Below are 14,890 nucleotides of genomic sequence, written 5' to 3'. Positions count from 1 at the left end.
TTCATAGATTAGGGTCCAAGGTCAAGTTAAAGTAAATGGCATGCCTAAGGTTGCACAGTAAATGTTGTGACATGACCAAGACTATGAACCATATGTTCTGCCACTGTTCATAGTGTATACACTCTTCTTCTATAAATGAATTACCAAGAATTGATTATTTCTTAATTGGTACTAAATTATTCCATAATCCAACTATAACTCTGAAACCAAAACTGTGTCACAACCAGCATCAATTTTAAAAGAGAGCAGTCGTCACTTATATCCACTGATCATAGTCAATAGTAATCTTAGGAAAACTGGAGAAATATGGGAAACAATCCATTTCAGGGATTACACAATATTTCCATTCAGAAGTTGGTATGACTTTAAGTTCTTAACATTCAGTTAAGTAATGATGGCCCTAACATTTTCAAGTTCTCAGAACTGTGGAACTTAGAACCTAATGTAGTTTTAAAAGATAATTTACTTCAACCACATTTTTTTTAGGTAGGTGGCATATTAATCATACTTTCCAGACCAAGGGACTGAACCAAAAAGTCTAAGTGACTTGGATCAAGGATGTGCAGTTAAAAACAATTTACCTAGTAAATAATATAGAAAGAACCCATTATAGGCCAGGCTCTGTATTAAGGGCTTGGATGCAAAGGTCAATATGATGTATATAGTCCTTACCCTTCAGTAAGTTTTCTGTGTATGAGGAAACTAGATGGGTAAAGTAATCAAGTGTGAGACTGTGTTAAAATACTAGAGACAAGGTGTTTGGGGAGTGTTCAGGAAGGCTTCCTAGAGATGACATCCAATAGAAAGTTGAAAGGAAGAAGTACGAGGAGCAAAGATAGAAACATCACTCCAGTCAGACCTAGTAATGTGTGCAGGGTCTGGACATGAGGGCACAAGGCGTGTTCTGGAACTAACATCAACTCAGTATATCTATAATGGGAAATAGTAAGAAATGGGATGAGTAGTCAGTAGGGAACAAATACTGAGGGCCTTACATGACATGCTGAGGAATACGGATCTTGTTCTAAGGACACTAGGAAGAAATTAAAGTATTTAATAGGGAACTGACTTGTGTAGATTTGTGCCTTACACAGACCAAGTTGGTTAAGGGTGATTTTGTCATGTGAGACCTGGAGAGTGAATAGGGTGCTATTAATAATATGCCAGAGCAAGAGGCACATCTGAGACTGTTCCTGGGAAACCAAGTTAGAAGATAAAGGTCACCTTTGCTAAGACTGGCCTAAGTTTGAATCCTGACTCACTTATGCTAACTATCCAACTTCAGCCTGGCACCATAACTTTTGGACTCAATTTTCTCACCTAAATATAGTTTGGGAATTACAATGACTATTTTACCCATTTTATGGAAATTTTCCAAGAATCAATTCATGAAAACATTAAAATACTTCATAAACTATAAAATGAAGTAAAATAGTATGATATCAATTTCCTGTCTAATTTTATATTAGGCCATGGCTTAGGGATCCTTTCAGAATATGGGATAATTAAGGGACACCTGGGTGGCTCAGTCAGTTAAGGGTCTGACTCTTGATTTTGGCTCAGGTCATGTGGAGCCCCATGTCGGACTCTGTGTCCGGTATTGAGACTTTCACATTTATAATCTCAGTTGCAAGTTTACAAGCTCATCCTTCCAACAGTGATGAGGTGGGCGGTATTATTATCTTTACTTAACAGTTGCAAGGATCACAACCCAGTAATTTGCCCAAGGCCACAAAGCTACACACTTTTAGAACCCTGATTCTACATCCAGACGTTTGTCTCCAAAGCTGATGGTCTTCATTATGGGTGTGACTGTGTATGTACTGCCTGTGTCCTACTCCTTGTTTGTTTTAAAAATACATAAGTACTGGGGTGCCTGGGTGGCTCAGTTGGCTAAGCGTCTGACTTTGGCTCAGGTCATGATCTCATGGTTGGTGGGTTCGAGCCCCACACTGGGCTCGGTGCTCACAGCAGAAAGCCTAGAGACTGCTTTGAATTCTGTCTCCCTCTCTCTCTGCCCCTCCCCCGTTCATATTCTCTCTCTCTCTCTCTCTCAAAAATAAACATTAAAAAAATTTTTTAAAGTATGTAAGAGAAGAGAAGGAGCAAGAGAAGGACCTGTATCTACTTTGTTTCTTTTCCTAATCACCTAAACCAAGTAAATCTGAGATAATTTAGAATTAGGAATGACAAGAAAAAATATACAATGGGAGCAAGTAATGTTGAGGCCTTAGTAGTTGCCTTTGGGAATCTGCTGAGAAATGACAAAACCCCACCCCGTGCTATGCATATTTTAGGAACTTCTGCAAAGGGACTATTTTAAATTTTTAAATAATGATGAATGCTAAAGATGATGCCACTTGGTATCGGTCAGAAGAACTACTTTCTCCGTGTCCCTAGTATAAAATTAGTTTTGGGTTTTTGTTTGTTTTGCTGATCAAGCTAGAATTTCAATATGGGTAGGTTATGTCTATTATACTGTAATTTATATACTCTTTTAAAATATATCTCTGCTTTCTGTTTGTTTTTTTTTCCTTTAGAAAGTAAAATAAGGCCAATATTAAATGAAAACTGTTAATGTAATATTTTAGCAGAAAAGTTAAGTTCTCAAATATAAGGGTGTTTACATTCCTCCCTCTCACATGACAACATGTTCCAGTGTATTTCACTTTGTGTTTCATAAGGTAAGCCCCCAGCCTGTAAACTCTGTTCCACGCTGTTTGCCTGCCTGTTATTACCTGGAAACTTCATGTAAGGCTCTGCACCCATATGCTTCTGTGCCTTCTTTTAGGATGTTCTTACTCCTCTCTTTTTATCTGTGTCTAGCTGGAGTCCTTATCCTTGGTGCGACACTGCCCATGTCATTCATGCATCCCTTGGGTTACCTTTCACTAGATTTCTGCTCTGCTTCTTTGGCGGTTAGTATAAACTGTCTTATATTATCTTCCAACTCCTTGGGAAGATCTCCTGTCTCTGTCTCTACGTTGTGAACCCTTTAAAGCTATGGGCCAAACAGGTCACTGTCGTGGGATGAGAAACAAGAACCTTAGATACAGAATTTACTGAGAGCTAAGCATCTGTGATAACCCTGGTTTAAAACCATATCATAACTTGGAACATAGTTTGTCTTGAAATATGTAAACATCGAGTCACTTCTTTTTTTGCCTCTTGTGCAGTAATCTGTCTTCTTCCGATCTCTAGTTACCTGTTTCATTCCTACTTTTCCCATTTGTTCTTTTCTAATATGTCCTGAACTCATTTGTTACCTTCTACTTATTTTCAGCTCCTCGCTCTTTCCTCAAATTGTCTTCAGTTTTTAAATATCTGCTGGTAGTCTCTTAATAAACCAGAACTTTACTCTTTGCCCGCCACACTTCAGAACATTATGAATGCTACAATTGCAAACCTTAAATAATTTCAGATGTTGTAATATTTCCTTTTCTAAAAATGTCATTTTATTCCTCATTCCTGCCTCTTTCTTTAATTCCAATATTTTAAATTCTAACTTCAGCAAATAATCTAACTAGTTGGTTTCCCAGCCCTTTCCCTTCCAACAAAGGGAAGCATTCTCTTTACTTTTTCTTTTTTTTTTTAATTTTTTTAAACGTTTATTTATTTTTGAGACAGAGAGAGACAGAGCATGAACAGGGGACGGGCAGAGAGAGAGGGAGACACAGAATCTGAAACAGGCTCCAGGCTCTGAGCTGGACGCGGAGCCCGACGCGGGGCTCGAACCCACGGACCGTGAGATCATGACCTGAGCCGAAGTCGGACGCTTAATCGACCAAGCCACCGAGGCGCCCCACTTTACTTTTTCTTTATAAAATACCCATTTGATGAGGACTTGTTATGCACCAGGCACCATTAAGCTATTCCGTGCATTACGTCTGACTTCTCCAAACTTCTCCCCAAACCCCAGGCTCAGTGTGCCTATTCTGTCCTTCTTGGAGGAGGTACCAAACCCTCCCCATGCTGTTCCTTCCACCCACATCTCACCTTCCAGGACTTCTTAGCCATGAGATTTAGAATAGTTTCCAATTATTTTCTTCTGGAGTACTCTCCTTCTTTCTTCCATAGCATTTACCCCAAGTTTTCATCACATAGCTATTTTTTTTTTTGACACTGTCTTTAGAGTGAAGCTCTCTGAGAGCTAAACCAGGCTCTTTTTTCAGTACTGTATGTATGTGTGTGTCAGACAGTATCTGACACAAAGCAGGCACTCAATTTCTGTTGAATGAATGAATAATCTCATTTAATCTTTATGGTATAGGAAAAAGGAAGGTATTGTTAATGTTGTTGTTTTACTGATGGCAAGTTGCCAAGTCATACACCCTGGCAGGTCAAAGCCTCCAATACACCCACTTTTGTGTCTCCAAAGTTCATTTTCAGTCCAGGGCCATACCTGTCATCATCAAAGCCCACACTTTTAATCCCTCTATCCTGCTGCCTCCTTAGCAAGAATTCTGGATTTAGCCTTCCTTACTTTGATACCGTGGCTGCGATTACTTCTGTGGGATTCCTTTTAGATCACAGGTTCTCATTTCAGTTAATTTAACATGCAGTCAAATGCCAGGGCTTGGGTTATATTTCCCTCACACCTTTCTTGTCATGTCCGTCCTTTTGCAGAGCTGCTCATTAGCTTGATCTCTTTGCTGGGAGTTCAGAACCCTTGTCTCCATCACTCTAGCCCAGCATCTCTTCCTCCCTTCCACGGTCTGTCGAAATGCTCAATGGCTTCTCCTGCTTTTCCTCTGGCTTCTAACATTCTGATCATATGTTCTTTACCATCCCTCTTGCTTCTGCTTTAAAGCACTTCGGTAGTTTCGTTGATCTAGTTTTTATACCATAATCTTATCAACATCCTTAGCACTTTTCTTTTTCATATTTGTGGAATCATACCCTTCCACAGAGATGTTCCAAAAAACGCCCTAGAAATCTGGTTTACTTACTGTTATTAATAGCATTGTAAAGCTATTTCACTTTAGATAAGAAATAGCTTACAAATTCATATCATGTGTTATCATTTTGCCCATATTACAAAATGTCAATTTTTTCTTTTAATAATTCTATCAATAAGTCAAAGCTATTTAGGCTTTGGAAATCTATTTACATCATATGTATCTATATAATTTGAAACCAATTATAAGAAGCTTGACTTTTAATTATTATAACAGACCAATCTAACTTATATAGTCAGATTCTACATATCATAAAAATAAATTTAATTCAGCAATCAGTACAAAAAGGTTCTTCTTTAAAAGAAATAAGTGAGACGTATGCTCTTGATTCAAATTCTAACTCCTGTTGGTATCTCAATATCTTTCTAAAAATATATGTGCATTTCTATATTTGGTCACCCTGTAGTATAAATGCATGTGTATTTTATATTTTTCTCCCTTGACCACCAGTATTAATGAGAAAAATAGGTTTTACTTTTCAAAGCTACATTTGGCAGGGGTATACAGAGAAGCCCTGTATTTTAAGGGAAATCATGGAAGTTAGAAATGGTAAAGACCTTTATGATTAGCATTCATCTTCTTTGAAATAAATGATGACTAAAATAGAAGAGCAGTAGTTATTGGACTTCGTAATTCAGCTTCACTTTCTCTCATAGGAGTACAGACAAAGGCAAAACGTAGGGAAATTGGCAAAGTAGCTAGTAAGTGTTACATGTACTAAAATAATTTAAAACAAAGGCAGAATGAACCTGCAAAGAGAGTTATTGGAGATAGAATATTTAATCTGGAGGAAAATGCAGAATAACCAGACAATCAGCATTCATTGGCAGAAGGTGCTTATCTGTGATTTGCCTGTTTTACTAAAGGCAAGGCTGTAAGAAATTGGCCTGAGTGCTGGGATAAGGGAGAATTCAGTGTAGATTCAAAATGAGAAGAGACTCCTCAGCATTTGGATGCTGAACATCCAAAAAGATCTAGGCTGCTGGCTCCAAATATAACATGGCATGCTGAGCAATGATAATGGATGACTTTCCCTGGCCTACATGACATGTAACGGGTTTGAACATCAGGGAAAAGGGAAAAAAAGAAAATAAGAAAAAGAGGAGAAAATAACGGAGTGGTGAAGGGGCAAAAAAAGTATCATGATTCACAGTGCCATAGAGGCAGGGCTGTCGCAGATGTCTTATGTTCCAGATGTATAAATGCCTCCAGACAGAATTATTAGTAGTTGATGAGCCTTGGGGCGCCTGGGTGGTTCAGTTGGTTAAGCATCCCACTTCAGCTCAGGTCATGTTGTTACAATTCACGGATTCAAGCCCCACATTGGGCTCTGTGCTCTTAGCAGAGCCTGGAACCTGCTTCAGATTCTCTCTCTCTCTCTCTCTCTCTCTCTCTCTCTCTCTCTCTCTCTGCCCCTCCCCTGCTCACACTGTGTCTCTTTCTCAAAAATAAACACTAAAAATTTTTTTTAATATTAAAAAAAAAGAAACTGATGAGCCTTGAATTGTAAAGACTCTATTAACATGTCAAGTTATCCTCAGACAGGGGCAATGCCTTGAAAAGGGTTAAGGATGAACTAACACACATGTTTATCAGTAAAGCATGATAACACCAGGTCCTTGAAAGACAATAATGATTATAGGAAAATGCCTTTTAAAAAAGTTCTCAATTTTGCAGTTAACCATTGCCACATAGAGTTGGGTTGCTGTTAACCCATACTATCCATGATCCATGATTAAGTTATAGTTGTGGTGGAATTACTAGGTTATGTTTAGTTGACAGTTTACTCGAAGTTGGGTATATATTGACCTAATCAATACTTTACCTCTTCTATTATGGTTAATTAAATGGCTCATTAATCTCTCAATGTCACCATCCATTGTAGGAAGCATGCCAAACATTTGAAAATTCCTCATTAATGATAACACACATACTGACAGATTAGATATAGGTAAAGGTGGACAGATTTAGGCTGAAGAATTATTAGGTGAACTATAAAACGAGGCAATGCTTTACTGCCAGCACTATGAATCTTTCAAATGGTAATTGGATGCACGTGTTAGCAGCAGTAAAAAGTCACTGTCCAGTTGTCCACCTTACATGGGAATCTACTCTGAGTGTCTTCTTTGATTTATTGTTCCAATTAGAACACAGTGTTCAAAGAAAGAACACAACTGACCGGATTTAAAGGCAAGGGAGCCTTTAAGGCCATTATTGGATGGCCTTTAAGGCCATTGGTGGATGACCTGGCTCCCTTTTAGTTTATCTTGAAACTTTCTATTTGTGTAAAATCTGTACTGATTAAATATTTGCTTTTAAACTGATTCTATAAAGCATCAACATTTTGTATCCATTAGCTCTTGATCAGAGTATCACTAGCTTCCCAAGATGCAGGTATATTTTCTTTCACTAATTTTAAAGGCCTATGTCTAGGCTATTACTTGTTATACTGACTGACTGGCACAGGCAAAGGTTAACGGGCAGTGAAAAAAAAGAGTGCCAATTATGAAAAGTAAATATTTTTAATCTGCAAAAACAGGTAACAAATACCATTGGTCAAATGGTAAGTGTAAATGATCTTCAGTGATTGCAATATACCATGAAAAATGAAGATATTTCTGTATAGAGGACTTGAGACAAAATGAGGTCCATTATTTTCTAAACTGTGATAAAGCTGTATTAAAATTACATAAACATAAATCTTGTGTCCCATCTTGCTGGAAAATTAAAAGAGAACTTTAATTTCTGGGAGGGAAATACTAATATTTTACTTACTTACATTAAGCAAATATCAACTATTAATGCTAACAAATGTTGGAACAGTAATACTAAAAACATCATCTGAATTACTCCCCGTTGCAAAGTTCACAGAATTAATGTTAAGATAGATTAAAATCACTTTGAACTAATACACATGTGTTACTCTTCCTTCTGAAGCATAATAAGGAAATATCATTGGTACTACAATTTTGGATAAGCATACAGGCATTTAAGGCTTAGGAAAGATGTAGATATTCCCAGGCAGCTCATAAATGTGAGGAACATTAGCTCCATTTCAAATGAGCTGTCAACTTTTTTCCAACATTTTGGCTTGTGGAAAGTCAGGCGTTTGAATAATAAGTAGGGTTTGCCTCTGCACAGGAAGGTAACTACAGGAGTGTAAAGTGCTCCTTCATGTTCCACTATAAGTTCATTAAACAGTTAAAAAAAAAAAAACTCGAATAAGCCTTTTTGCTCTAAAGCAGGCAGTAAAAATATAGGAGAAAATATGCGTGCATTGGGGTTTCCCTCATTTAATAAGACAATTTTTATTTTAAATTCTGTGCCTCAACATCATTTTGAAAACACCTGTTTTTAAAGAGTGGTCCATACCTTTGCCTCATAGATTCCTGAAATACCCAAGACTAACCTAGAGATTGGTGTTTCTGAATTCTCATACTCCACTGTTGGCATGTGATTTCTGCCAACTGTTTTCTTGGGTTTCTTCTAGTAGAAGGTTATAAATCAGGTTTATGAAGAGGAAACTGGGTAATTGTGCATTTTTAATGGATTTATGATAAAGCCATCAAAGTGGAGGGTCCATATGGTAGGAATGCGGTAAAGGTAACGGGACAATGTCATGTAAACATTAAATACAGTGCTTCCACCTTCATAAATCCTCAATGTGCATGATTAAATGCTGCCAGTTATAAATTATGCAACCAAACTCTAGAAACAACCACAACTTAAATAAGACACCAGTGGAAGCCATAAGTTGTATATAGGTTTTCTTTTCAAAAATCCAAAATAAAATCACTTATTAGGAGATGATATTCAAGTCCCTATTTCCCTCAACACTTCCTTTCTCACTTTAGGTAACTTCCTACAATCAGCCCCAGTCCTGATTTAAAAGTAATAATGCAAACCTTTAATCCCAGACAGTAATTTGTCATTTATATGTGGTGAAGTACCTTTTTGATTTGCAGGCTCATTTTAAAGCCTTCTTAACATGTATATAGCTTTAGGTCTCTAAGATTTTGCCCTTTTTAGAGTCATATATCAGAAGTTTCTGCAACAGCCCACTTTCACACCGGTATTTACAACCAAATTATTTTATTACATGTGGGAACAATTAAACATTTTGCCCTCAGCTGTAAACAATTACGATATACAATGACATTCATGGATTTTCTTAAATGTATTCCTAATGCCCTCTGTTAAGAAGGTGAGATCCGTGTACATGTATTTTGCATTTCCGTAAGCAAATATATTCCCAAACAAAATATCAGAAGAGGTATTTCACCTAGAGAATGCACTAACATTGTCTGATACCATGTCTGCATAGCCACCTGCAATGATAACCTTTAACATATTTCACTTCTCTTCCCCTCTCAATTTACTACTATTCCAGCGTGAACCTGAAGAACTGTTGGTGTTCATAGCAAGAAGCAATTAAGATTTCGGATAATTTGTTTTTTAGAGTTTTGAGATATCTAATTCTAATATATTGGTATCATTGTTGCCAGTAACGGATGTAAAAGGAATAACGTAATCAATTAGATGTAGGCTTGAATCCTGACTCTACCAATTTCCAGTTGAATGACCTCGGGTAATTAACTGTTTTCAGCTTATTTTTCATCTTTGAAAAAGTATGGATAGTTAATATCTAAATTATAGGACTATTATGTGTCAAATGAAATATATATTTGAAGAAATAGGGCACTTACTACACAGTACATCCTGATTTCTCTATTGTAGCTTAATCGCCTTTCCTGCAAAGACTCATAAGCGCTGTGGCTTTCCATTTTGAGAATATCCATTTTTGGCTGTCTCAAGTTTAGGGATACATTTTCTTTTCACTAGACTCCCCTTTTCTACCAGTGACAACCATGGGAGAAGCCCACAGCCCACTCGCATCCAGTCCCAGTCGCAAGGGTACCCAACAGCTGTATCCAGCCTTTCCAGGAGTCCAGAAATAGAGCTGAGTGGTAATGTTTCAAGGGCAAAGCTCTAGATATAAAGAGTGATAAAACAAACTTAAATGAGCCTAAGCATATCTAGTGACAGATACACCACAGCTATTCTAAATTATTCAAGCTTTCTTACACTTCCAGCAGGAGAAACATAATTCATCTCTGCTCTCTTTATTCTGTTTTCACGTCATGACAAAAAAGCAAACAAAAAATCACCCTCCCTTCCACACACACACATAAACGTTTGTAATCACCCCAAGCACATATAATATTTTTAGAATCATCCAATTTCTGGGAACCAGCTTTGGAGGTAGAAGTTAAAAATGATTTTGCAATGCTTATGGGTGATTTCCTTACTTCCCTTTTGTTAGTATTTTGCTGGCAAAAAGCCAGTAAAACAGTTGTTTAATTACCCAGGACATCCCAAACATGTCACCTCTCAGATAAGCTGTTACTGTATTTTAGCAGCAATAATACTAGGGTCAAAAGTAACAAAGAAAATTAAGCTTCAAATAAGCAAACCTCAAAAGAACAGCTTTGTGTATTGAAAATAATTAATAACTTGTTTAGGAAAATGTTACTGAAAAGTGGTTTTTGGACAAGGAACTGACACTCTTCAGAAATCCTAATATTTAACAGGCTACCATTTGGTGGGCTGGCCGGCTGGTTACCCTGTAGGCATGGCAAAAGTTTGTTCACATGTAATTATGCAACATTTAGACAATATCTTAATGATACCATGTAGTTCAGCTGAATCAGTCCAGCTGGAGATTGTAGGAGTGTTCTGATTACCCAGCCACATGTGAAATTAAGGCTTTTTCAACCTTTACTTTTCACTTGCTATGTCTTGATACAGATATTCTTGGAAAGCCTAAGTTATTTATGGTTTAACATTATTTAACAGATTAAACCCCACCCCCTCTCATTTTCAACCATTGATTAAGATTGCATTATTACGTAAGATACTATATTTTAATAAGGACTATTGGTATGCTTTATCATATGGAAGGGATATTATTCTATTTTGGACAATTGGGATGGAAACTTTCCATACTAGTTTTTATGCAATAAAAATCAGATACTTTTCTCTTTGCAGATAATTCTTACTCTAAAAATATAATTCAATGTATACCCCTAGCAATCACTTTATTAAATAATCACACATGATTATGATTTTAGAAAATAGTCATTTCAGTTGTATAAACAAACTAATATAGATTGGTCCTTGTAGTAAATCATAAAGATACTTAAAAAATATACCAATAGCAAAATTAAGTTAGTGTCCAAAAAAAGGAATTTTGCTCGAGCTTAAAACTGAAAATTTATTATATTTATCTCCATGAACTAAAAATACACAGAAGATTTTCAGCCCATGGGGATTATTATTTTTTATTTTTTATTTTTTAACTCTCAGCTCACTCTTCAGCAAGTGTTTGGCTCAGTTCTTCCCCATTTTCCTACCTGGATGACACCATAACTATTTTGTTTTAGAAGTGAACAAAAGTATTAAATTTTTAACCAACAATTATAACGTCTATACATAATACCTACTGAATTCAGGCAACAAATGACTTTCAACCCAAAGAAATCATAATGACATTATTTCAGCCACTTTCTATGAATCAGAAACAGAAACAGCTCTAGTATTAAATGTAAGATGGATACGTTAAAATACTTTGACAAGTATTTTTATTACTTACAAACTTATTGCTAATTTTAGTAAGTGGAAGCAGCAGCAGAAGTTAATGTCAAATGTATGTGGATCTCCAGAGAAGAAAACCAAGTTTTAATTCTTACAAATCCTTATTTAAAAAGAAAATGCTAAATTCTGATTAACTGTCTTTCCCATTGGTACCAGATACTTTTCTGGGCCAAGGTGTCTTGGAATGTATGACCCATGTATTTAAGTTAGTTGGCAAGAAATTCCCAAATGACTGATACTTTAAGGTCCCTTAAAGAGGTGACTTGGAAGAACCATTGAGATAATGCTAAATAGTCATTAAAGATGTGTAAATGTCATTGTCTACTGTCTTCAGTGTGCCATTACATAGCCTCGGGCTCCTTTCAAATAGCAGTCAATAGAGGGTGAATAAGTCTCACCACTTGAAAGTAACTAGGAAAAGAAGCCAACAGAGTAATCTGGCTTTGCTGGACTGATTCAAGAAGAGACACAATATCCACCCCTCCTCCTCCAGTTCTCCCTCCCCCTACCCAGCCCACAGCCCTGCAAGAAAGAAAGAAGAGCAAGAGGTAAAGAAGGAAAGAATGAGAGAAAGGAAAATGGAAAGAAATGCAGAGGTGGGGTGGGTTGGGGAGGGGGTCATAATTTATGTATACAGAGCAGAAGAGTTCATCCAGCGGGACAAACTATAGCCATGGAAACAGACTTATGACTTTTACTTTGAAAATAAAAGAATGACAATGAAATTTGTGTGAGGTCTGTGTGAATCCAGTCCCAGATGTTTACAATGCTGTAGTAGTATGCCTCTGCAATATGAGAGGTTTCAGAAGAAATGAGTACAACAGGACACCACAAAGCAGCGCATATGCCATTGACAATGCAGACATGAGCATCATGTTACCAAGAGAGAAGGCAGGCAGAAGACAAATAGCGGCGCTGGTGCCTGAAAAGCTAACTTCACGGACTGCAATCACTCAAACCAACATGAGGGGCCAAAAAGAAAAAGAAAAAAAAAAAAAAAAGAATCAAAACCAGAGAAATGTTTGCACTCCTGTCTAGATAGGTAGTGGGTAAAGGGTTGGGGGTGGGGAGCTAGTGGAATTGACTTTTCTTTCTTAAATAAGGCTCCCATAAAGCCCCTGTAATTGACAGCGGATAATTATTTTCAGCTTGAGGAAGCTGTCCCAAAACTCTTAATAAGATTGCCAGCGAAAAGAAACAAAATGTGTTTACTTGAGCCATTTCCAGAAGGGAGGGAGAGGGGACCTTGGGATGAGGTGCGGAAGGGCGACGGAGACGGAGAGGGGGGCATCTATGAATCTCTGCGCCTGCACTACTCTCCAGCGCCCTGCGCGGTCCAGGTAATGACAAGCAGCGGAGACAGGGCAGCTAGGGTGGCAAGGAGTGGGGGGTGTGTGGAGGGAGCCGCGCCAAGGGTAGGGGGTGCGGCGGCACAATGTAGGGGGGTGATTTAGTGTGAAAGTATTCCACTTCATCATTTTACAGGGGTTGGGGACGTAAATATTTAGCTGGCCACATCTGGAACAGATTTTCCCCCCCTTGTGGGGTGGGGGGTGGATAATTGGAAGGAGGGGAGCGCGCATTTGTAACTTACTGTACGGGCAGTTCTCCTTCTTGGTACCGCTGACCTTCCCGTTCTTCTCAATCTTGAGAAAGTACTTGGTAAAAGAGAACAGCTTTCTCCAGCGGACATCTCCTTGGAGGTGATTGTAGCTCCGCACATGCCTCCCCGCACTGGAAGGAGAGGAAAAGGAGGACGAGGAGGAGGAGGAGGAGGACGAGGAGGAGGAGGAGGAGGAGGAAGAGGAGTTGGTGGCCTCTGGTGACACCATGTCCTGACCAAGGGCTTGGCAGGTGACAGGGATTGAAGACACCAAGAACAGCAACAAGAAGCAGCAGCAGCAGCCGGGCAGCTGGGGAAAGGCTGAGGCACAATGTGTCAGTATCCATTTCCACATTGTACTGGAACTCTCGGCACTGGAAATTGTCTCATCAGAAGGAACATACTGGAAGGGTAAGACCTGGTGCGAGGCAAGGAGACAGCTGGAGGTGGAGGCCGCTGGTTAGCTCCCTCTGGGCGCGGATCTGGCCAGAAGTGAATGCACCAACATCCATAACTCCTCGGAAGGGCCGGCTGCCTCTCCTGGCTCCTTTCTCGGATCCGCTGCCGCCGCCGTGAGCCTCTCGAGTCTCCCGGTGAATGGTGGATGTGGGTGGCCGCAGTAGCAGGAGCTGGTGGTGGCGGTGGCGGTGGTCACCAGCGATCTTCACTCCACCCGGAGTTACTTTGTTCTCTTCTTCACGCCTTTCTTCACCATGTTAGATGCAAAAAAAAAAAAAAAAAAAAAAAGTCTGAAAAACAGATGACAGCACGGTGAACAAAACCCACAGAGGCTGGGGGAGATATCTGCGCCTCTCTGAGGTTGGCACCTTCTGGTCCCTCTGCGCAGAGCCCCAGCCTGCTAGCCGCCTTCGAAAAGCGCGTCTCTTCGGAGTTGTCAGGGCTGGAGGCGGCTGCCGGTCGCCGTTGTTTGCTTCCCCCTCCTGCTTTCTCTTTTTGGTGGTGCCTGTTGATTTGAAGCCTCCAGAAAGTCACTTCTTGTTTGGGGGGAGATGGCGGTTGGTGTTTTGTTTGGCCCTACTTCCCTCCCTCCCCACCCCCTTCCTCTGGAAAGCCCGCTTGTAAACAGGTTGCAGCCAGGAGTCCAAATGTCAGTGATTCCAAGCCCGAGGTGGGCTCTGCCTCCGCTGGTCAAACCTCATTTGCAGGGGTGGAGAAGCGGGGGGGCGGGGAGGGGGTCAAACGGCGGTGGGACATCTGAAACCCTCGGCTGCTGGGAAAGCCAGGAGAGGGAGGGGGAGGGGGCTGGGAGGGGGGGGAGAGCAGGGGAGCAAGGAGGAGAGGGCGCGGTGCCTCCGCGCGGAGCTGGGGGCTGCCGGGTCCCTGCCTTGTGGCCCCGCGGCCGCCGCCTCCGCCCGCGCCTCCAGCTGCGGGGAGTTGCTGTGAAGTGTCCGTGTGCTGGCTGCGCTGGCCGCCGGCGCGAGCTGTAGCCTCAGGCTCTCCGAAGTTTGCTGTCTTCCAGCCTGAACCAGTCCCCTCTGGGGAGCCCCTTTCTCACTTGTTTTGCAGCGTAGGATCCCCCCCCCCCCCCCCCACACACACACTTCTTTTGGCCGTGCAGTACTTGAGAGCCACCTGGAGCTTGGTGCTCGGCTGACTGTTCCCCCCTCCCGCCCCCTCTGGCTCCCAGAAGGAGGGGAGGCCTGGGGGAGAAAGC

At 40.1% G+C, this 14,890-nt stretch overlaps 1 protein-coding gene across 2 annotated transcripts in view; it reads right to left on the bottom strand.

The window, feature by feature from the left end:
- The window catches only part of FGF10 (fibroblast growth factor 10), a 90,523-nt gene extending 76,160 nt beyond the window's left edge, over nt 1-14,363 (bottom strand). For both annotated transcript variants that reach the window (XR_007150893.1, XM_047852616.1), the window contains exon 1: nt 13,207-14,363. Coding sequence is in view for 1 of the 2 variants with exons in the window: in XM_047852616.1 (XP_047708572.1) it covers nt 13,207-13,570 (364 nt within the window). In the remaining variant the exon portion in view is untranslated. The remainder of the gene's footprint in view (nt 1-13,206) is intronic.
- Between the last annotated feature and the right edge of the window lie 527 nt (nt 14,364-14,890).

The sequence above is a fragment of the Prionailurus viverrinus genome, chromosome A1 (assembly GCF_022837055.1).
Source record: "Prionailurus viverrinus isolate Anna chromosome A1, UM_Priviv_1.0, whole genome shotgun sequence".
NCBI lineage: Eukaryota > Metazoa > Chordata > Mammalia > Carnivora > Felidae > Prionailurus > Prionailurus viverrinus.
The sequence above is the reverse complement of the archived record's forward strand: the minus strand, read 5'-3'. Positions and strand labels throughout refer to the sequence as shown.